Here is a 24,172-nt window from a genome sequence, read left to right as displayed (position 1 = left end):
TTTATGGTACCGACTTTCAAAACCTGGTTTCGAGAAAAACGACGTTGAACTTTTTATTCGCCGTGTAATCGCTCCAGACATGCGCGGTACAAATAGCTGTAACTTTGTCAATTTTTGGAATTCATTGAAATGACTTGAAACACATATGGTCAAAATGTTAATCTTTCGAAATAATCATTAAAAAAATTTTCGATTTTTTTAAGTTGAAAAAGTACTATGCCCCCTTAAAGAATTGTGTTCTTACATGTGAGAAATTCATAATTTCAGATGTCCGTTAATCGTTCGATTAATTCAACTAATCGTATAACACAAGGAATATTCGAATAATTTTTAATCGAATAATGCCAGCACGAGTAGTTGAATTAATCGAATAGTTCAATCAGTACGTATAATCCTCGAATAATGCTCGGTAATCGTTCATAATCGTTCGATTAATCGAATTATGCAAAGAAATATGCGAATATTTCTAATCGAAGACCACTAGACCTTTCCAGTTATGTGTGTATTGGTGCTTGAAAATGAGGCAAACAACAACAGTAAACAAAAGGGAGGCATTCCTTTGTCACCAAGGTACAGAATGAGTTTCGTCTTCCGCTGGCTTAAATACCAGCAAATTTTCAAAATATGTGCTTGAATTTGGAACAGGATGAAAAATTTGACCGAAATATGGCAAACGGAGGAACACAACTAGTAATCGCTATTTTTCGGTTTGTTCCTCCAGCATCAGCTGTTCCATAAAATGAGGTAAACATCATGTATATACACGCGTATTTCGTGTTCGCTAGTGTGGGTGCTTGAGCTGTCAGAAAGCTCTCTAGCAGGAATAGTTGAATTAATCGATTAGTGCAGACAAGGCTCACCGATTAATCGGTAATCGAATAATTGAAAATTTCGGACATCACTATTCCCACCAATTTAAACCCTTTGCTTCCGCGACCAAACTTTGGGTTTTCTAGCATATTTAATATTCTATTATAGCAGCTTATTGTTAATTGCAAGTAAAATTGTACCATCCAAAGTGCGATATCGCTCATAAAGTGCTATTTTGCATTAAATCGTTTCGATCTTCGGCGCACTTTTTCGTTATTTTCCAAGCAATAAGTGCGCCGAAGAGACCGAAACGATTTAAGCTAAAATAGTACTTTTATGAGCGAGTGCACACTTATTGATTGGACAATTTTCCTTGCAATTGACAATAATAGATCGATGTTTCGAATCCAACACGGTCGGCGTAATTTCCACTCCACACCAAACAATAATCGGCTGCTGCCGAGTTTTACCACCTTTGCCGCGTCCGGATCCGGACAGGGAGATAAAGTCGTAACTCTCATTATTATTTGTAACCCAAACAACGCGAAAATGATGCCGTTCGCAAAATCAATTCAATTGCTTCATATACTTATTCAGTAGTTCTTAAAAGAACTGATTGTTTTCTATCAGCTGTTAATAATACAAATCGAAGAAATTTACTGCTTGGCAGCAGCTTTTTTCGGACCGCATTCTCCGTTAGAACTTCTTTTGGCTTTGGAGTTTGCCTTGGAGAAGCCTTTGCTATGGTCTTTATTGACTTAGTAATCTTGCTTCTCGCTAGCAAGTTTGGTAGGCGAACGAACCGCCAGTTCTTTGTTTGAACCAGCTTTCTCTTGTTGAAAACTAACTTCAAAGCCTTTTTCACGAATGTGTCCAACCTTGAAATGTCACAATTGTAGCTGGCGGCGATATACTTCTAGACGGCTTGCAACGAGGATCCGTTGACTCTTCGGTTTATTGGCGTCTCGCTTAGTGAATTTGGATGTCTTCGTTGCCTTATTCCGGGGAAGTAGCAACAGCTGAAGCTCAACAATTTTCGAGCGGATTCTATAGAGCGTAAATTAAATACAATCAAACTTTGATTCAAAGGGAATTTAATCCACAGCTCTTCTCCTATATATTTCTGTCATCCGTGTTAGGGAAGCATTGGCGTGGGAAGGCAAAAATAAGATTAAAGCAACGTCATGAGTTAGAAGACCGCATGGTGAGTCACCACATATTTATCGTTTTATAGATCAAATCAGAAGAAATTCTTCATGATTTAAAGCATCAGCGACATTTGGAAATTTAAGTAAAGAAATTTAGTATGCAGAAAATTTTCATCTCTTCATAAACAAAATTCGTTCATCCTAAAAAGGACGTGTTGTGGTAAATTATTTGGTTGAAAATCCGGCCAGCAGAATGGCTTGAATGTTTGAAACAGCACCTCCCAGGGCAATGGTGACAATGGTTACCGGACCGAGCATTTTCCATTGATTCAAGCTCTTCCGCTCCCGCAACCAAATATTCTAATATAGCAGATAACAGATCGATGCTCCGGTACCAACGCGTTCGGCGCACTTTACACCAAACAATGATCCGCTGCTCTGCCTTTGCCGCTGCCGCTGCTGCTGCTGCTGCCGCTGCGCTGCGTTTTACCAGTTTGCCGAGTCCAGTGAGGGAAATCGCAACTCTCTGCTGTCTGTTCTGCTTCTGCAACGTACCAATGCCAATGCAAAAATGATGCCGTTCGCCGATTTACTTCTGCTTATATACCAGAGCAAATGGCAGCAAGTTGTAACAAAGGCGGATCAACGTAGGGCAGAGAATCATAGACACGAAAGAAAGGCGGTACAATGAAACCGTACTCCGTACATTGTTTGAACACAGGGATGGCACGGCAACGAGCATGGCAGACGTGCACTTACCGTTGTGTTTGTCTTAATAAAGTTTAAACATGTAATTTCTGACGGGCTCATACTTCGAACGCTCATACTAAACTGCCAACATTACTTTAAAATGTGAGAAAAATCAATTTAACTGCTTCGTATACTTTTTATTCAGTAGTTCTTAAAAGAACTGATTGTTTTCTACCAGATATTAGTAATGCAAATCAAGGAAATTTACATCTAGGCAACAGTTTTTTTCGGGCACCTTCTCCGCTGGAACGATTTCCTTTGACTGGGGCTTTCGGTGCCTTTGCTACGGTTTTCATTGGCTTAGTAGATTTTTGTTCGGGGCACCCGCATATTTACTCCAGTAGTACAGCTTTAATCGGAGCCGCCTTTGCAGCAGTTAGCAAAGATATTGTTTTCGTCCGTTTTATCAACCTTGAACAAATCGGAAGCGCCTGTTCTTTTTGCTTGGACCAGCTTTTCGACAGCTAATTTCAAAACCTTTTTCACAAATGTGTCCAACCTTGGAACGTCACAATTGTGGCTAGCGGCGATTTACTTCTAACGGCTTGCAGCGAGGATTTTATTGATTTTACTGGGTATTGATAGCAGCAAAAACCGTATCGTTCTCTGGCGGGCGAGTCGGTGGCTTCTTCGGTTTGTTGGCGTCTTGCTTGGTGAATTTGAATGTCTTCGATGCCTTATACCGAGCAAGCAGCACCCACTGAAGCTCAACAATTTTCGAGCGGATTCTATAGAGCGTAAATTAAATACAATCAAAACCCATAGCTCATCTCGTATGTATTTCTGTCATCTGTGCTAGGGAAGCATTGGCGTGGGAAGGCAAAAACATGAAAATAATGAAATCTATACCTATAAAGAAGGATTTCTGTCTGTCTGTCTGTCTGTCTGTCTGTCTGTCTGTTTTGTGTTCCTTATAGAATCAAAAACTACTGAACCAATCGGCGTGAAAATTTGCATGTAGAGGTTTTTAGGGCCAGGAAAGGTTTTAGTGATGGTTAGAGACCCCTCCCCCCACTAAGAGGGGGGGCTCCCATACAAATGAAACACAAATTTCTGCATAATTCGAGAACTAATTAAGCAAATAGAACCAAATTTGGCATGTGGGTGTTTTCGGTGACAAGAATTTATTCTAGGGTAATTTGAGACCCCTCCCCTCTTTATAAGGGGAATTATAACTCCTCTCTCCTTTAAGAGGGGGGGTTTCCATACCAATTTCCTCATAACTCGAGAACTAATCAAGCAAATGGAACCAAATTTGGCATGTGAAGGTTTTCGAGGGCAAGAAAATTTTCTATGTTGAATTAGGACCCCTCCTCACTTTAAGAGGGGGGGCTCCTGTACAAATGAAATACCAATTTCCTCATAACTCGAGAACTAATCAAGCAAATGGAACCAAATTTGGCATGTGTGTGTTTTTGAAGACAAAATTTTTTTCTATGATGAATTGGGACCCCTCCCCACTTTAAGAGGGGGGGGGGGCTCCTATACAAACGAAATACAAATTTCCTTATAACTCGAGAGCTAATCCAGCAAATGGAACCAAATTTGGCATGTAGGTGTTTTTGGAGGCAAGAATGTTTTCTATGATGAATAAGAACCTCTCCCCACTTTAGGAGGGGGGGCTCCTATACAAATGAAATACAAATTTCCTCATAACGCGAGAACTAATCAAGCAAATAGAACCAAATTTGGCATGTGGGTGTTTTCGGTGACAAGAATTTATTCTATGGTAAATTGAGACCCCTCCCTCTTTATAAGAGGAATTGTAACTCCTCTCTCCTTTAAGAGGGGGGGCTGCCATACAAATTTCCTCATAACTCGAGAACTAATCAAGCAAATGGAACCAACTTTGGCATGTGAAGGTTTTCGAGGGCAAGAAAATTTTCTACGGTGAATTAGGACCCCTCCCCACTCTAAGAGGGGGGGCTCCTGTACAAATGAAATACAAATTTCCTCCTAACTCGAGAACTAATCAAGCAAATAGAACAACATTTGGCATGTGGGTGTTTTTTTTGGTGACAAGAATTTATTCTATGGTGAATTGAGACCCCTCCCCTCTTTATAAGAGGAATTATAACTCCTCTCCCCTTTAAGAGGGGGGACTTCCATACAAATTTCCTCATAACTCGAGAACTAATCAAGCAAATGCAACCAAATTTGGCATGTGAAGGTTTTCGAGAGCAAGAAAATTTTCTATGGTGAATTAGGACCCCTCCCCACTTTAAGAGGAGGGGCTCCTGTACAAATGAAATACCAATTTCCTCATAACTCGAGAACTAATCAAGCGAATTGAACCAAATTTGGCATGTGTGTGTTTTTGGAGACAATTTTTTTTTCAATGATGAATTGGGACCCCTCCCCACTTTAGGAGGGGGGTCCTGTACAAACGAGATACAAATTTCCTCATAACTCGAGAACTAATCCAGCAAATGGAACCAAATTTGGCATGTAGGTGTTTTTGGAGGCAAGAATTTTTTCTGTGATGAATTAGGACCTCTTCCCACATTAGGAGGGGGGGCTCCAATACAAATGAAATACAAATTTCCCCATAACTCGAGAACTAATCAAGCAAATGGAACCAACTTTGGCATGTGAAGGTTTTCGAGGGCAAGAAAATTTTCTACGGTGAATTAGGACCCCTCCCCACTCTAAGAGGGAGGGCTCCTGTACAAATGAAATACAAATTTCCTCCTAACTCGAGAACTAATCAAGCAAATAGAACAACATTTGGCATGTGGGTGTTTTTGGAGGCAACCATTTTTCCCATGATGAATTAGGACTTCTTACCTTTTTAGGAGGGGGGGGGGGGCTCCCATTCAAACGAAATACAAATTTGCTCATAACTTTAGAACTAATCAAGTAAATGGAACCAAATTTGGCATGTGAGAGTTTTAGATGGCAGAATTTTTTTTCTGTGGTGTATTACGACCCCTTTCCCTTTTAAGAGGGTGGGCTTCCATACAAATGAAATACAAATTTCCTTATAATTTGAGTACTAATCAAGCAAATGGAACCAAATTTAGCATGTAGGAGATTTTTGAGTCTTGAATTTATTTTATGATAGTTAGAGACCTCTCACCCCTGTGGTAGGGGGATATGGACTCTCATACAAATAAAACAGAAATTTTGGCGAAACTCAAAAACTAATCCAACTCGAGAAATTCGAGACTCTTCCATAAAACATTAATCAATAACAAGACCACAAAAACTATCTATAGTAACACTAGATCATTCAGGACGAGCCGGTCGCGAGTGTTGCCGGTGACCCGCCGTCGGAAGCGCCGCCCACTGGGGGACTTGCAAAACTCGAGAAGTGATAAAGATCATCTGAGATTCATGATTTATGTACAACACAGGTTAATTTGTGGCAATACGAAGTTTGTCGGGTCAGCTAGTAATGAATATAGCCTAATATTTTCTCAATTATTAAACGTCTGTTTGGGAAACATGGAATCTATTGTATTGTTATGGATTTTTTGAAAAATTTCCAATCGATTGATACCAATATCTCTAGAATCTGTTGACGGATGACTGAGTTATAGGCGTGCAAACCATAACCACTTTTCGTTACATGTTCCCTTTTCGTTTTTCTAAAGTGCACCCCAATATAGAAATCAAAGAAGTAGTCCTACTTCAAAAAAATCTAGTTTTCCAAAAATAATATCAAAATAATAAAAAAAAACCCGATTTAATCCACCTTGTGGTGAAAGGAACCTTTGTTATACCATCTTATATGTCATTTGTTATGGGCATTTCCAGCTCAAATATTATTTTTGCTTTGTATTTGAATTTGTAATTTTCATAAAACTGACAGAGTCAAATTATATACGTATCACTTTGAACTAAATTCTTATATAAACTGTTTCTTAGGCCCAGCCGTTCTCAAGTTATTCAGATGTGAAATCTAAAAATTATCTATTAGAGTCAACACATGCAAAGTATCCGATAACCGTGTTATCGGATTTGAACCAAATTTTGTCAGATTGTTCATTTTAGGTCAGAAAGCAAAAATCTTAAATTTGGTGTCGATTGATACGATTAGTGGTAGTACCCCCTTTTTAAAAAAAGATCCGTTTTGTCAAACCTTTTTATTTTTTACCTACAGATAAACATGGAAATCTCGACCAATATGTCAAAAGGTCCAATGTGCAAATGAGAGATTCTCTTTGCGTTTCCTCTCTTATGCTTATTATGGTGGCGTAAATACATTTCAACCCAATTATTCTAAAGGATAAGCTTAAAAAAAGTAACCGTTTCATGCAAAATAGACGCATTCAGGTGCATTTATGCCGCCGTAATAAACCTAAGAGACGAGATGCAAAGAGAATCTCTCATTTGCACATTGGACCTTTTGAAATGTTGCTCGTCAAATATTAGGTTTAGAAAGAAACTATTTTCACATGCAAATTCCAATTCCAATCGAAAATAGTCCAGTAAAAATGACTTTTTTAGCGTTTTGAGCTGGAAATGATCATACAGAAATCGACACGTCTTCGGAACTTAATTCAACTGTTTGTTAATGCTGTGCTAGTTATCATCCATATGCATCCTAGCGATAAACAATCTTCAGTGTGTATTTTAACCTACTAAATAACTTTATCGAACATATGAAAGCAATGAAAACAGCATGTACAGAATTTTTGAGCAGAACTGATTTTAAAGTGGCTGTTTGTCTCGGGGTACAATGCTAGCCTAACAAGCCAATCGTCGTATGTTCGAATCTCGACTGATCGGTGCCGTTACAGAGTTAATAGGATCTTTGCCCTAGCCCGTAATTTTCCTGTACTCTAATAACCGGCTGCGAAGTCTGTCGATAAAGAAGGGTCACGTTCTGAAGGACGTTTACACCCATGACTTTGCTTTGCTTGAATTTAAACTGGTTTCTTTAAACAAATCATTAAATTTCGCAACCAGTAAGAGATAGATAGTTACTATTTGCAACAAAGTTGCTTATTTTAGTGTGTTCTACAATTTTTGTGAAGACGCTATTTTTTTGGACGCGTTTCAAAAATAAAAATTTGTGTCACCCTTCTAAGCGGATTCACGGTCACCCTAAAAGTGTAAGGAAATGTGCTATATTTTATTAATTAACTGCTGCAAAGAAACACCCGTTGAAAAATTACACATTTTTACTATATTATTCTGTTTTTGAGGTTTAGTCCCATTAAAGGTTTGGTCATTAAGGTTTTCTTGAATAAATTTCATCAATCATTTTTAAATATCTTTTGACCAGTAAAACCAATCCTTATGAAATTTGGTAAATACATTTACAGTGTTAAGACCTCTCGTTTAATACTAAAACAATTGAAACTAGATAAATTATCTTGGTTAAAATCGCTATAAAGTATTGTAAATTTTAACGTGTAACTTCAATTGCTCATAACTTTCAAACTAAAAGTCCAATCAAAAAACCATTCAATAGTGATCTATCCGGATATATTACCTTTCAAATGAGACTAATAGCGCATAAATCGGCTTGGTCATCTCTAAGAAACAGGCGATAATTATTACGTTGTCAAAACACGTTTTTAAGCATAACTTTTAAACTACTTGTTTGTTTTCAATAAAACTTTATGAAAATTTTTATAATTCAGCAAGAGCTTTCATTTGGTACTAAGATCATTGAAATCGGTTGTGTGGTTCCGGAGAAAATCGTGTCACGTAGTTTTCACATTTTTGCTTATAACTTTTAAACGAAACATCGGACCACGAAGCAATTCAATAGTAATATACTAGGCAATAATACCTTTCAAATGAGACTAATAACGCATACATCGGTTCAGCCATATCCGAGAAACAGGCGATAGAAAATGAGCTGCACACACACACATACACACACACACACACACACACACACACATACACACACACATACACACACACATACACACACACAGACATTGCTCAGTTCGTCGAGCTCTATCGATTGGTATATGTGATTCGGCCCTCCGGGCCTCGGATCAGTTTCGTGTTTTTCGACCAATTTCTAAACCTTTGTTATACACTATAACAAAAGTAAAACATCAATATCAAAATATGTATATGTAAAAAATATGCTAAAGTCCAACTGTAACCCAACCGTAACGGCATTCCCCTACGAAACCCGGTAATTGATAAGGCGTAGGGCGTAACTCAATCATTCTGTTCATTTTCCATATCACCAACCACCTGTTGCCACCGGTAATAATCATATGGCAATAAACGCATTGTCAGAGAAATTGGCGGTTATTTGCAGTGACCCTATTTTTCGTTCGCTCTCTCCTCTTAAAATCGGAGGGAAAATATACCTACTACTGCGACATATCCAGGTAGCCCTCGATCAGAGTTTCCGAGAGCAGAAGGAAACAATTTTCAAATGGGGTAGTTTTTAAAGAAGTGCCGTTAACATGTGCCGCACAGCAATCAAAAACAGTAGAAACACGAATTTAAGTTTAGTTGGGTACAGGGACACGAGAGCCGACATCGTGCTGCTGGTGTTGGTGCAAATTTGAACCATAACCGTAAAACAGTCGCCTATGCTTTACTCTCACCTGGAAAATGCTCATAGCGGCCGGCAAGCCACGCTGCAAAGCAAGCAATACTCAACACAGCAGTGGCTGGCAAAGGCTACGGTTTTGTACATCTGCTGCAATTGCAGCTAACAAGCATTCCCCCGCGATTTCAATCCTTTACCTCTGAATGCAATTCTAATGAACTTTATGTTAATTTATGTATTTTTAATGGTGGTACGTTTACAATGGACAGATAGTTATTAACTACTGCAATAAAAATTCTAAACTATTGCATACAAATCCATCGTATTCTACACCTCCGAATATGCTATTATTAAACATAAATTATGCTGTGTTTCGTTTTGATTTCTCTTTGCTCTCACTGGTTCTCTCAGTGAGCAACTTAATTAGAGAGGAGAAAAACAATCTCATTTCTTCCATAGCAGGGCTGCCGACTGTTTATTTATAACTATAGAAGCAAATTAAAATTTTCGGCATTTCACACCAACTCGACCAGAGGTTGGCATGACCCTCTCAGAATTTAATGAAACTTTCTGTGGGTAAAGAGCTCAAGTAGGGTAAAGAACTAGTTTTAAGCAGTCTAAGCGGGTCACTGATTGTTTTACCTTATTACAAGCGATGGGTTGACTAAGTGGGGGATATCAGCATACCAATCTTCTTGCTATCTTTAGTTCTTCAAGCTGTTACCATTGGAAGACACTATTGTTGAGCTAAACTTTTGATTTTTCGCTTTAAAAGTTGGAGCGGTGGAACTAATTTTGAACACACCGAACCCATTTTCACCCGCAAGGTGCTATTTTAAGCAATCCTGAAATCTGAATTTTTTCACGTCCCGTTAAAAAATCCCTCGAACTTTTCCCCCTATTCAGTAAGTTCGCGTTCCTATCCGCGACCTACTAATCGGCATCTGATGCGTAACCGGCATAGCGTATCGGCATAGATGCGTAAAATGCCATCTGTCTAAATTGTTTATCGGGGCATACACTCACCGCACCGTTCGGCAAACGGTATTCGTCGTCTCTTTTATTCTCTGGTGTTCTTATGGGAAACTGCGAGTTTGACGTCTCACTCGCTGTTCATAAGGATGGTGGGAGAACAAAAGAGGCAAACATAGAAGTGCACACGATCTAACTTTAGAACAGTGTTGTCAAAGCAAATAACATTGAAACACATCGTTGCTTCATTAAATCACTGAGAAAATCTTCGAAAATTATTGAAAAAGCTGTCTTTTGTGTTGTTTTTAATAAAGAAAAATTAATTATGAACATACATTTCTTTTGAAAGTATTGAACCACGTTTTCACCATAGGAGGTTTCAGTTAATTTCAAACTTAAAATTCTTATTTCCAGAACCGAAACAGTGTCTTGGCAACACGATAGTTCATCAGTTGTGCTGCAGCTGCTGCTACTGGTGAACAGATTCCGTCAATTCAGAATTTGTTTTCAGTTTTGTTAGAAAATAATAAAACTTTTGGCTAGTGACAAAGCCTTAGATAATAGAAAAAAAGAGACTGAATAATATGGTATGTTAATATTTTTTTGGAACGATGATTCTACAATTGATGAAGGGACGGTAAGGGAAAGTAATGAAGAAGGATTTTTTCGGGAATGAAGGGGAAGGGTGGAAAGGAAGGGGGGGGGGGGTAATAGGTAGCTATGCTTAACAAGTTGTCGTTGTGACTCCTATCTTTTGTCCAATGCTGGAAGGTGCATGGGTCGAACCAAGCTGTAATCAGAGATTATAACCGGATTTGAACCCACAACACCTGCCAGGGCGTGTCGCTCACTTGTACCCGTGTACCTTTGAACCACAGAGGCGCTGGACAAAATAAGTCTGCACAACCCCCCTTATTAACCATAGCGCGACATGGGTTGGTCTATTTTTAGACACACAATTGTGCCTCTTCCTTCACCTACTGTAGAAACCACCGACTGAGAAGTTTTAATCTAACGTCTTTTTCCTTTCAGGACGACGACACTATGCAGGCCCTTACGACTTGCAAGGTACTGCGTGTGACGCTGTTCGTCCGAAAGCGTGTTAGTCCGCGTTTCTCAGCGCGGTTCTTCGGAGAAAGGCTCCGTTCCTATGAAAATTGACCAAACTCGTGACTTTAGTCATGACCTTGAAATGCGGTCAGGCATATATTAATATTTTTTTGGAACGATGATTCTACAATTGATGAAGGAATTTCATAGGATTTTCATAGGAACGGAGCTCTGAAAGTCAAGAGTGGTTGTAATCAGTGCTGAAAATTTGATGAATTCGTTAGTAGCGAGGTGGCGATTGCTGAAGAGCAGCTGAAAAATGTACGTTTTTGGACAACAATTTTTAATTCATCATATGTCTTGTCGGAAACCCAGTAAATTGTGTTTGTGTGAATCAAATATATGGTTAAGTGATTTGTGAAGATGATCCTATCAAAAGATTTTGAAAATATGAATAAAAAAGTGCATTTTCGGATCATTTATGTTCAACTGATTAAAATAGGTAACACTGCTTAACTCGTTCCTTACCCTAAATAAACTTCTTTGCATACTTAGTTTTTCGAAAATTGGTCTAGACTAACTTTTGGAAAGGGCTTAACTTTTTTTTCTATTTTTATTATAAAAAATATAACTCGAAAACTATAAGACCTACAAAAAAATGATCTATGAGTGACTTTTAGAAAATCTTCTGAATTTTTATAAAAAAACAGAAAAAAATTAAAATTAATTTCTACACTGAGAAAAAAGCATTTTGAAAACTAAAAATCGATTTTCCAAAAATGTCCATCTTAGAAATTGATGAAATTTTTTTGAAGATAGATGATTATACACTCAAAATAATCCGCACATAACTAATGGAAAATTTCCATATGAAAATCCTTATGATTATTATGTGCCACATATAAACACAATCCGCCCAGAAGTACACATGAATATTATATGCATATGAATAGAATATGCAAATGTGGAACCTCAAGACGCTACTCTATTCCATACGAAAGACTGCTGGTGAGATTGTTCTATTTTTACCATATATACCACATTTCATCTTAATATCATATTATTAACAGTATTATTATTGATATCATAAATGTGGAAGGCTGGATGACGGAGTGGATTGCCAACCTGAATCCTTAAGGTCTGAAGCAAATATGGCACTTCTCAATTCAAAACAAACAAATCATCACGTGGGTTAAAGTTGGTACAACGAAATTGATTATTACATGGAAGGATCCTAATGCTGGAAGGCGACTCTTATAACCCCGGAATGCGCACAAGTGCCTCTGTGCAAATTTTAAAGGTAAATTTTAAAAACACATAAATGGTAACTGTTTGGCACATAAACTTCATTTACTGGGCACATGGAAAAAATCTATGTGTGAAACACATAGAAACTATACGAAAAGTTTTCTCAGTGTATGGCCTACAATTCTTCCATACATTGCAAAATGGGCATATTTAGGGGAAAAAAGTTTTTCTAACAAAAACTTTTTTAAGTCATTTCGGAAAAAATGTATTCAAGTATTTTCGAAAATAATGGCACCTACAAAAAAACGTTACATGAGTGACTTTAAGAAAATCTTCCGAATTTTCATAAAAAATACTGAAAAAAATAAAAATTAATTTTTGGCAGTTACGTAACTATGAAGGCATGGGTAGTTTAATATACAAATTTGCAATTTTTTCTCTTAGTAAAGTAGAAAACAACTCCCCCCCCCCATTGCTTAGCCAGATACAATAAAGCGGATAGCATTTAAATATTCGCCGTGATTGTAAAACATTTCGCCAAATACCATTTTGCGGAAAACCAATTCTCGATTGACCATAACGCGGATTATAGAATTTCGCGAAAAACCTTACACGGAATGTACCATTTCAGGGAAAACCTTTTCGTAGAAAGTACCATATCGCAGGGGCGATCCTCTCCTTAGTCGCTGTCGCTCGTTCAAACCCCACTGAAGGAAAGTAATAGAGGTCAGTTGACCTAGGAAAACAAATAAACCTAGACAGAGGTGATTTCTGCGAGGGGCTGCCCCCTCGCTGTGGCCGGCGCTTCCGACGGTGGGTCGCTTGCGGCCGTCTCGCCCACATGCCAAATTTGGTTCCATTTGCTTGATTACTTCTCGAGGTAAGAGGAAATTTGTATTTCATTTGTATGAGAGCCCCACCTCCTAAAGAGGGAAGGGGTCTCTATTCACCATAGGAAAATATCTTGCTTCCAAAAGCTTCACATACCAAATTTGATTCCATTTGCTTGATTAGTTCTCAAGATATGCGGAAATTTATATTTCATTTGTATGGGAGCCCTCCCCTCTTAAAGGGGGAATGATGTCACCATTGGTCTGGCTGAAGCTGAGGGCTCTCGGTGTCTCTTTTCAGATTCTGCTGCACTTAACCTTTCTCCAGAAGAGAGAGAATGTTGTATGTACTAGATTGGTTGCATCCGGCGGACACGAAGTTCCTCACGATGTCCAACTTCTTTACTCCGGGCTGCAGTTGGTAGTACGAATGAACAAAGCATCGAGTATAATTGCTTGATTGTTTTTGTCATAACTGCTGCAAATTAATTGATATTATGAACAGACCTCATAGTCCCTAGACAAGTAGTGGCGCTCAGGGATGCCACATATAATTCTGTGTTTTTTGTTGGAAAAATCTGGCCATCTGTACAGCGAGGAAAAATATCTGTGCAAAAATCTGTACAATGTAAAACAATGAGAGTGAAAGAGACGGAGAGTCATTTTGCTGACTATTTCCGTCTCTTTCACTCTCATGTAAAAGCTCAAAAATCTGTTAAATCTGTGTAATTGGCGAAAATCTGTATTCTGTGCATACAGATTCTGTACAGGCGATTTCTTTCAAATATCTGTTAAACACAGAATAATCTGTGCATGTGGTAACCCTGGTGGCGCTGGCATCACAGCATATTTACAGGTATGTTCTGTTTCGCTAAGTACTGTACTACAAATGTCAAACTTGTTAACATTCAACTTATGCAGATCAATAATAATCACAACGTTGATAGATTGAACACACTTGAAGATTCTTCTTGCAAAAAATGGTGCGAAAATACTTCGTTGTCAGCTCCAGACGTAGCTGCTGATTATTTGAACGGTAAGCGGGTCTGGCGGTATCGTTTCACAAGTCCGTTCGAAACGGATTGAGTCCCGAATCGATGCGGACTAACTGCAAGGTTGCGTGTGCTTTTAATTGTCTTGAGCCGATAACGAGCTGTACCACAATTTGTAGCAGAGTTTTACCGGTTAGCTGATACATAATTTCAAACACATGACGAATGATGCGGACTGCCTCCAACTTCGAGCCGCTGTTTTTTTAATTATAGCGAATTGGTGAAACTTTTCACAATTGAGCGCTGGCTCGTTCTTTCATTTGGCCACAGCGCGATACACTGACTGGGCCAAATATTCGGTAGCTTCTCTCTAATATAATCTAATACGTAAATATCCGAAATTGTAATAACTTCACAGCTCTAGCGAGAGTACTTATTCCAACACCTGCTTACGGCAGCCTCAGCGATTTCGAAATAAATATAAATCTATTTAAACACGGTCGAGCGTTTGATAAAAGGGATCCGTTTATTTATACGATTTATCACTATTCCGCAAATACCGAAACCGAACAGTTGTTTTTGGTTAACGTAAACACACTTTTGACACATGTAGCTCAGAAGTGCTGGCTGCTTGCTGAAGGTGATTTCTTATCAGAAATATGATGGGCACACTAGCGCCACTACTTGTCTAGAGGTATGGGGTCTATTATATTGTGCGTTGCTGCAATTTTACGAGTCCTTCGCAAATTCAAATTTTAATAATAATTATCCTGTACTTGGAATTAAATAAAAAGAAAACTAATCCAATTTAATTCTACTATGTTTATTTATATAGTCTTGACAGATACGTATTTCGCCTACGACTTGCGGGTTTCCTCAATGTCTGTTTTCGAACTAAGACATTCCAGGTTTCGTATTCTACTAAGACACTCCAAAAACTTCAGTCTATCCTGTACTTACCAATGTCTTGAAGATATATTGGTCATACAAGGAGTGGTACAGAGTAGAGATGATCGGGTCTCGGGTTTTCAGACCCGAAACCCGAAAGAAACCCGAACCCGTCGGGTTCGGGCTTGACACTTTTACCAGGTGTCGGGTTCGGGTTTGACCAAAAAAAATATTCGGGTTCGAGTCGGGTTCGGGCTCAGCGAAAAAAATAAGTCCGGGTTTCGAGTTTGGGTAATGAGAAATCGAACCATCTCCACATTTAGTTCTTGTAAAAGTATTATTTTAACATAATAAAATAAGCAGTACTTTAATGATATTTAGTATGGCTTAGATATCAGCTACACTGGACTGGTTGCTTTTTAGACGCTTTAGTGTTTTCAGATTTAGATCGAGTTTAGACCAAAAGTTATATATTCCAGAATTCGTTAGTTGGATTATGTCATAACTGCGCCCAAACTAGTGATTGGGTGGACTGACAGAAGACTAGAAATGTCTGCTATCATAAATTATTGGTTTCTATTCCGATTTCCAAAAAGTTTCGTACCTCGGAATAGTTGTAAGTTTAGCTGTCTTTAACACTAAATATACCGTGAAGCAGAGCTGCCTCAAATACAGATATTTGTGCATGCATAAATTTGGGACCCATCAATTATTTCACTTGCTGTGATTTCTGGCTCTACTAATGTTCCTGAATTTTAAAGTACTTCATAAACTATTTATGTTATTTAAAAGATTAGATCGAGAAAAAAAAATAATCCGGAGAAAATGGTAGGGTCCCAAATAAATTTAAAACATAATACAAAGTTTGGTCCTCTACTATTTCTGTTTTTATCGAGAAAAATAATCACGCTAATCTATTGATAATCGCGGGATTTCCGGTCTTGTCGCGAAAAATATTCGTAGAGTGAAGTCTACCGACTTTAGTGTTAAAATCAATCCCTTTTGTGTTTGCTACCTTTAAACTAAGGTGCTGGTCCTTTAGACTAAGAACTAGCTTTCGGTTATTAGATACCGGTATAACATAATGAAACAAGATCCAAGCATTTCAAAATAATTTCTCATGTAAATTTTTCTTTTCGCTTTTTACATGTTTCATAGAAAACTTAAGAGATATTCCCGCGAAAAGTAAAAGAAACGATTATAGTGTATACTTTAATTTTTTTGAATTTTCAATTTAGTTCCAAAAGAAATAGAAGGGTAAAAAAAACCTAAAATTTCAAATGAATTTTAGAGCTCGAACGTTATAGAGAATACGAAAAGAAAACTGCCGAGATTTAATCGAGGTGTGAGTTTTATGAAAATTAATATAAAATTCAAGATCAAGGCGGGATCAAATTTAACATAAAATAAAAATTCGGGTTCGGATCGGGTTTTGGTTTGGCTGAAAAAAAAATCGGGTTCGGGTCGGGTTCGGGCTTAGCGAAAAAAATAAATTCGGGTTCGGGTCGGGTTCGGGTTTGACTGAAAATAAAATTTCGGGTTCGGGTCGGGCTCGGGTTTGACAGAAAATAAAAATTCGGGTTCGGGTCGGGTCCGGGTTTGACAGCAAAAAAATTTTCGGGCCCGGGTCGGGTTCGGGCTTGGAAAATATGAAACCCGACCATCTCTAGTACAGAGGCGAGGCAATGATGGAAAACTGATGGTTAAAATTGCTAAATTGCAAACGTGTGTGGGAAACGCAGAAAATAACCACACTAATAATTTTCGCGTGGGAGTCTAAAAAGGCGGAATCTACGCAATAACGCTGTCAAATTATTTCTGTACACAATAGGTTGCTGTGATTGCAGATGCATAGGTGGTTTGATCACCAGCTGACTAGGTAACCGCATAAATAATCGCTAATATCAGTGCATTTTTTATGCATATGTTATGTCCAACAAATAGCATTCAGTTAGCGGCGCCCACTACTGAGAATACTTAATTGCTATGAATCAAGTAGAATGACATGTGCAGGAAATTATAAATAGTTCAATATTACTGAAAACCTATTAAGTAGATCTTTAAAAGGCTATATAGGATAATAAAGATTAATATTTTCATTTATAACTTATTTTACTTGCGTGTTTCTACTTACTCAACCTAACAACAACTTACCTATGTTTACTCAGCAATTGCATGAAAGTGTTTCAAAACACTAATAAGATAGTATAGCAAAGGTTTCTTTCATAGGTGAATTTAATCGGGTTTTCATAATTAAAACTGTAGCATGAAAATGTTCGAATTAGCGTTACTTTTCATATTAAACCTGACCGCTTAAATTGTTTACATAATTTTTTATGCATCCATTAAACCAAAGTTGTATAGATTTGCACAATTTTCTACAAAAAAAGAATACATACAAAATATATTTTGCAGCTGAAAAAAATGGCATCACTGGATCTAATCTTACTAGCTCTTTTGGACGGGAACGGGACCAAAACTTCTCGTTAATTAAGCGCTCGAGAATCCTCTCGCGCACTCTCTTTTCCACTCCAGCCACCCAAAAATGTTCCCATCAAGCACACAATCAAGCACCCATACACAAATAGGCGGGGTAGCTGATTCCGTTGAGAGGGTTCGAAAGCTGTGCTGTGAGCTTGCTTCAAGGTGCTCTCACACTTGGCGGTTAGTTAAGTTTCGTCAGCCGATTTGTGATGATGTCGGCTCTCGTGTGTGGCCCTCCTGTTCAGGTGTTCATAGAAATGTTTGTGCCTCGTTTTTAACATTTTAATAGATCGGCTAGCACAGCATGGAAAGCTTCAGCCGTTGAATTGCAGCTTAGGTGCATTCTGTCGGTGGCTAAAGTTGTTAGTTCAGATGATCTTGCAGATTGCTAATTTTTATGTTAAGATAAGTTTTGCTTATAAGTGTCTGTGATTTAAACTTAGTTCCGCACGTTTAATGAATGCTGTGACGTGATCCGGATGCTTTTTCATGTGTGGAAAATATTTCAAGAAACACGGCATGTAGATGAGCCGCGAAAAGGTAATAAAACGAGCGAATGTAGAAATAACCACATACAACCGGATGAGTTCGCGAGTCTCGTTGCGGAACGTCTAGTAGTGGTGCAAGTGAAGCGTGAGTGGCCGTAGCGGTCTCAAGCGAGTGTCCGGTCAGGTAGTGAGATGCGAAGATGCCTTTTGTGCAGCGTGTAGTGACCCCAAAATATGTTGCACGGTCCACCAAACCGTCACACTCACGTGGCACGGTTTCACTTCCAGTTCAGGATTATGAACTGGAAGCAATTACTAACCTAACACTGAGCAATGCCCTCCGGCAGCTGGCTTCCCTGGTGCTCATCTCAAACCAGATATTCACCGAGCTCAACAAGGAACTGGCTAGTGTTTGTGAGCGATCACTCGGGATAAAGCAACGGATCGACAATCTTTCCAAGCGAGTGGAGGAATTTGACCCAAAGCAAGTCACAGTCCGTAAGTACACCTCTTATACCACAACGTTCCCAGATCTCAGAGCTTCTCTGCTGGAATCTTCCTGCTTTTCATCACATCTTTCTTTTATGCGGCTATTCGCTTTTCCCTGCTCTTGCAGCATCTTTCCGCCCCGGTTTATCTTGTATTTCCTCAACGTCGTTCTTTGATGCAACTACAGGACCAAGAGGGAAGTGATGAAGCGGTGGGTGCTACGATCAAGCGGTAGAACGAGCCGAGACTTGAGTAATGTTCTCTTAAAACTCCAATTGTTAAATTTCCGGCTGTTGATGTTTGTATTTCCTGTTCCTATTAGTCTTTTCTCGGACAATTTCGGTGTGCTGTCGATGCCCTTGTCATTCACAAGTAAACACATAGACCGTGTGCAGTGAAAATCATCAATTTTGATTCCGGAGTAAAGGGTGACAATTACAGAGTCAAGATGCCTTCTATCGAGTTTGCTGTGTGTGGAGCGCACGTACAACTGAAACGGGATAACGATTAGGTACGATTTACCTTTCCCGTGTGATCGCAGACACAGCTTCAACCGGTTATTCAGTCGGCGTCAGACACCGTTACATGATGAATCGTAACTCGCAAGCAGTCTAATGAGATCGACTATGTGTGTAGGTACTTCAAAACTGTCAGCTGTCAAAATGTTACCGGGGGGATGTGAGGCAGGAAGCTACCGCGGAATGGAGCAGTTTTATTATGTAGCTTTGGGTCTTTGTGTGCAGAAGTTTTACTTTGCTTGTACAACACCGAGGGATTGGTGACAGGGTAGTGTCATTATTCATTAATCAAACTTTGGACGGTGGGGTTGATGTGTAAACAGATAATCTAAACGGTATAAAATTGGGTTTTGAAAAATCCTTTCGTGTGCATAAGCTTTTATCGTTTGCATTAACTTCTTATGAACTTCGTTTACATAAATACACAATTTTCTGCTGTTATGTCAATCGTGAAAATCAATGTAAATTTTATGAATTGTCTGAAATTGATTGAGCGTTTCTAGCTCATTTTAAAGATTAGTTATCTCAGTTTATCTAAAGCCTTCTATGAATAAGTAGTACACAGAGCTTAATAAGCAGTAAACACGCAATATATGAGCACGACAAAACTGATATTCTAATCTAGATGAATCTACATAGCTAGATAAATGATGTCTAACTATTTCGGTTACATTATAACGCTCTTCTACCGCATTATTTTACCAAAAAATAGCTATCTTCCATCAAAATCTGTATCACAAGATTTTGAAACGTTGATCCATGTATACGTTTAAATACGAATCCCTATCTCGAGTGCTGTTGTCATTCTACCGAAACTAACACCGTCAGAGATCGTAGATAGTGGACGTACATATTAGAATGTGCTATGCGTTTCAATCTCACCTCGGCCCACTGTGCACGGTTCACTCGGCAGGACCTATCGGAGCCGCCTGGTTTAATTTTTTTCCTTTTGTCTTTTAATTACTCCACTATTCACCATGCTTCCATGCTTGCATGGGGAATGTCGTAAAACTCAACCGAGCAGCTGACCTTGTTGTTGGTTCTGAAAGAAAATAGTTTCAGCAGTAAATTGCAGCTTAGACTACACCGATAACTACTGCCTATAGGGGAAAAAATGTTGGTAGGGTGAAACCACTCATGTGCTCTGTCATCACACACCGTCCTATGCAATTGTGTACTGTATAATGCCGCTAGTTTTCTTCCAGTTCCGATCGGCAGCTTGTTACGTAGACTTACATTGCCTCTGTCGCTCCCGACTTCAGGGCCAAAGCGATTCTAATAATATTGAAAATTTAAGTGGCTTCACTTTATCAGCTTCTTATGTGTTTCATTTATGTAAATGATACATAACAGAATTGGTCTCCCGCATGAGACGCATTCCGACGAATATTTAACTTGATATCCATAAATCATTCCAATGGATTAGTGGGCGTTTTAGCTAGAAAGAAGACTTTTCCGGTAGAAGTAACCACTGCTGGTCAGTCCAGCCATTTGTATCATTTTTGAAGCCGATATATTGGACGCGTTACAGAATAAAGACCTTTATGAATTCACTTGATATATTCAATATGCTTTCTTGACATTGACTGTTACAAATATTGTGATCGGACCTGCTTGTTTCTTTCAGTTCACTAGCAATTTGCAACGCTGCGCTGCTTGAAGGATGGTCATATTCCTTCTTCTTCTTTTTCTAAAAGCATAGAGCCTAGGTGACTCTGACCGTATCAAGAATTTCTCTGCACTGTAGTCGGTCCTCGGCTATTCGTCACAAATTAATTGAGCGTCTTGACATACGCAAGCCGGCTTCTAACTGGTCGAATCATCTAACGCGTCGGGTCCCTCTATTTCTGCTGCCGGTGGGATTCTTGAAGAGAACGGATTTTACTGTACAGCCGCCCGGCATCCTTGCGACGAGGCCGCCCTCACCGTAGTCTCCAAACTTTTTCCAGGTGGACGGTGTGAAGCTCTCGAAGCAATGTCTGCAGCTCGTGGTTCCTACACCAACGCCATTCTATCATTAGTACGCCGCCAACACCTTTTGTTCGGCAAATGCACGTATGTCCTCCGTAAGCAAAGGTACAGTCTAAAGTCCGGAAAGGACTACCGATCTGACTAGCGTTTTGTACATCGTCAGCTTTGTGCGGTGGCGAATGCTCCGTGATCGAAGCGTCTTGCGGAGGGAAGAGTAGGCTGAACTTCTAGTTTGAATGCGACTTTTAATCTCCTTACTCGTATTATTGTCGGCGGTGACCAGAGATCCCAAATATATGAACTCATCAATCACTTGCAGTTTATCACCGTCAATAGTCACTGTCCGTGAAAGGCGAACGTTGTTATCTTTGGAGCCTCTTCCTACCACATATTTGATTTTCGGCGTATTGAATTGTAACCCGACCCTCCTACCCTCCATTTTTAATCTAGAGTAGATTGCTTTTACTGTCCTAAGGTTTGTAGTAATGATGTCAAGCTCGTCTGCGAAGACTTGGAGTGGGCTACTTTTGCCGAAAGTCGTTCCTCTTGTTTCGATGTCCGTTCACCGGATCGCACCTTCAATAGCAATGTTGAATAGCATACAGGGCGATTCATGCCCTTGCACAGTGGTCCAAACAGTGAAATACGTGATCGTGTGATATTGCGCCAAAACGTGAAGTTTTTCGCATATAGTGTTTTTAGGAACATTTCTTGGTATAATAAGCCCCTTCTTGTGAGAGAAATCTTTGGGTGATTAATTCCCTTAAAAGTGAGATACGAACTTTATTTTCTCGTACATTCAAGATACAGGTTTGGTACTTTCGGCAAAGTTGTAGTAAATATTAATGCAAACAACTTTGTCAAAGACACCATACTTGTATCTCTTCATGGAAATTATCTATGAAGCGTTATTCGTGGACAAACCCTTTAAAACAGTTTCTAAACCCTGACTTATTCTGGTCAAATTTTACGTGTTCATAGTGTTCTAGAAAGTTGTTTATCTTGCTAAAATCAATGTTTTTGTAGAACATTGTTATACGTGATTTTCTGAGGTTTCGGAGATTTTGAGCTTTTTTGATGAAAAATAGTACTTTTTTGAGCTTAAATATTTCCCAAGGTGGCAAATGGTGGCAGATCAAACAACTCGTACTTAAAAGTACAAAAAAAAGATGTGTTGCTTATTTTATTTTTGGTTTGAGTAAAGTTATTTGTTAACTGCTTGTTAATTCGTGTTTTCTAATTAAATAGTTATTTAGTCATTCCGAGAAAATTCGGTCTTCTGTGACTGTTGTTGAAATTCGGCCATTTGGATTTCAGCCATTCGTGATTCGACCATTTGTGTTTCGGCCATTCGGTACCAGCCCATTATGAGTGTGATCTTTTGAAAAGACACCAATCGAAGGTATTGAACAAAATAGACTTAAGTTAGTTATTTGGAAGTCTTGCTCCTAATAATTGCGGCAAATAATTTTAAGTCTACATTCATTTTCGACTCGAAAATAGGTGAAAAAATTGCTGGTAACTCAACTTGTTAGAAAGAGATTGTCAACGTAAACAAAATGGCGTTTATTGCATCCGAAGTACATTTTAATTGTTCTATAAACATGACTGAGATGGATTTTTAAAACAACTATAACTTTTGAGGATACAAACGGATACAGACAATTGATACTTGCTTTTAAAGGTGTTTTGTTGTACTTTTAAGTAGGAGTTGTTTGGTCTGCCACCATTTGCCACCTTGGGAAATATTGAGGCTCAAATTAGTACTATTTTTCATCAAAAATGCTCAAAATCTCCGAAACTGCAGAAAATCGCGTATAATAATGTTCTACGAAAACGTTGATTTTAGCAAGATAAACAACTTTCTAGAACACTATGAACACATAAAAGTTGACCAGAATAAGCCAGGATTTAAAAACTGTTTTGAAGGGTTTGTCCACGAATAACGCTTTATAGACAATTTCCATGAAGAGATACAAGTATGGTGTCTTTGACAAAGTTGTTTGTAATGATATTTACTACAACTTTGCCGAAAGTACCAAACCTGTATCTTGAATGTACGAGAAAATAAATTTCGTATCTCACTTTTAAGGGAATTAATCACCCAAAGGTTTATCTCACAAGAAGGGGCTTATTATACCAAGAAATGTTCCTAAAGACACTATATGCGAAAAACTTCACGTTTCGGCGCTATATCAAACGATCACGTATTTCGCTGTTTGAACCACTGTGCCTTGTCGCAACCTTCTGCGCGATTCGAAGGGACTCGAGAGTGCCCCCGAAACACGTACGTAGCACATCACTCGTTCCAGTATAGCTTTGATCAGCCGCATCAGTAGTCCGGAAACCCGTTCTTGTGCATCATCTGCGCTCGACTGTATCATATGCTACCCTGAATTCCATGATAATATGATGTGTGGGCACGTTGTACTCTCGTCATTTCTGGAGGGTTTGTCGGAGAATGAAAATTAGTTTGGTGGTGACACGGGCCCCCATGAAGCCCGCCTGTTACTGCCCCACAAGTCTCTTGCTTTGGGGGATAAACGACGTACCAAAATCGACGTACCAAAATCGACGTACCTGGTAGGCGATATTGATCGGCGTAATGCCGCGGTAATTCCAGCAATTTAGCCGATCGGCCTTTTTGTAGATGGGACAAACCACACTTTCCATCCACTCCTCCGGTAGTTGGATGATGATAATATTTGACATCTTCGAGTTAACTCTTGACATGATCACCGCTGAAAACATCTTATTGTTCTGTACCTGACGGAATCCCTGCTATGTATTGGTCGTGTGCCGAAGCACCACTCTGTTGTATCATTAACAAATCTGTCGCTCTGAAAATTTTCGGATATTTTGAAGCATCAACGAATGTTCCTGGTAAGGTGGAGATTGCCAAAATGTCAGAAACTACCTTGGGATTACCAGTTACATTTACATTTCTTCTAGCCAACATAGAATTGTGGCTGGCCGCTCCGTGATGATGAACCTATTTGACTGTACTTCTAATTGCATTACTGAAATGGAGCACGAGGTGCAAGTAGACGTGATATATA

The 24,172-nt window shown here is 38.9% G+C and overlaps 1 protein-coding gene across 1 annotated transcript in view; it reads left to right on the top strand.

Moving 5' to 3' along the window:
• Positions 1-17,900: 17,900 nt before the first annotated feature.
• LOC128733088 (uncharacterized) overlaps positions 17,901-24,172 on the top strand; it is an 89,486-nt gene continuing 83,214 nt past the window's right edge. Inside the window, exon 1 of the mRNA XM_053826693.1 lies at positions 17,901-18,633. Coding sequence (XP_053682668.1) covers positions 18,336-18,633 — 298 coding nt within the window. The 5' untranslated portion in view covers positions 17,901-18,335. The remainder of the gene's footprint in view (positions 18,634-24,172) is intronic.

This window comes from Sabethes cyaneus, chromosome 1 (genome assembly GCF_943734655.1).
Source record: "Sabethes cyaneus chromosome 1, idSabCyanKW18_F2, whole genome shotgun sequence".
Taxonomy (NCBI): Eukaryota; Metazoa; Arthropoda; class Insecta; order Diptera; family Culicidae; genus Sabethes; species Sabethes cyaneus.
This window is presented reverse-complemented; position numbering and strand designations above follow the sequence as displayed.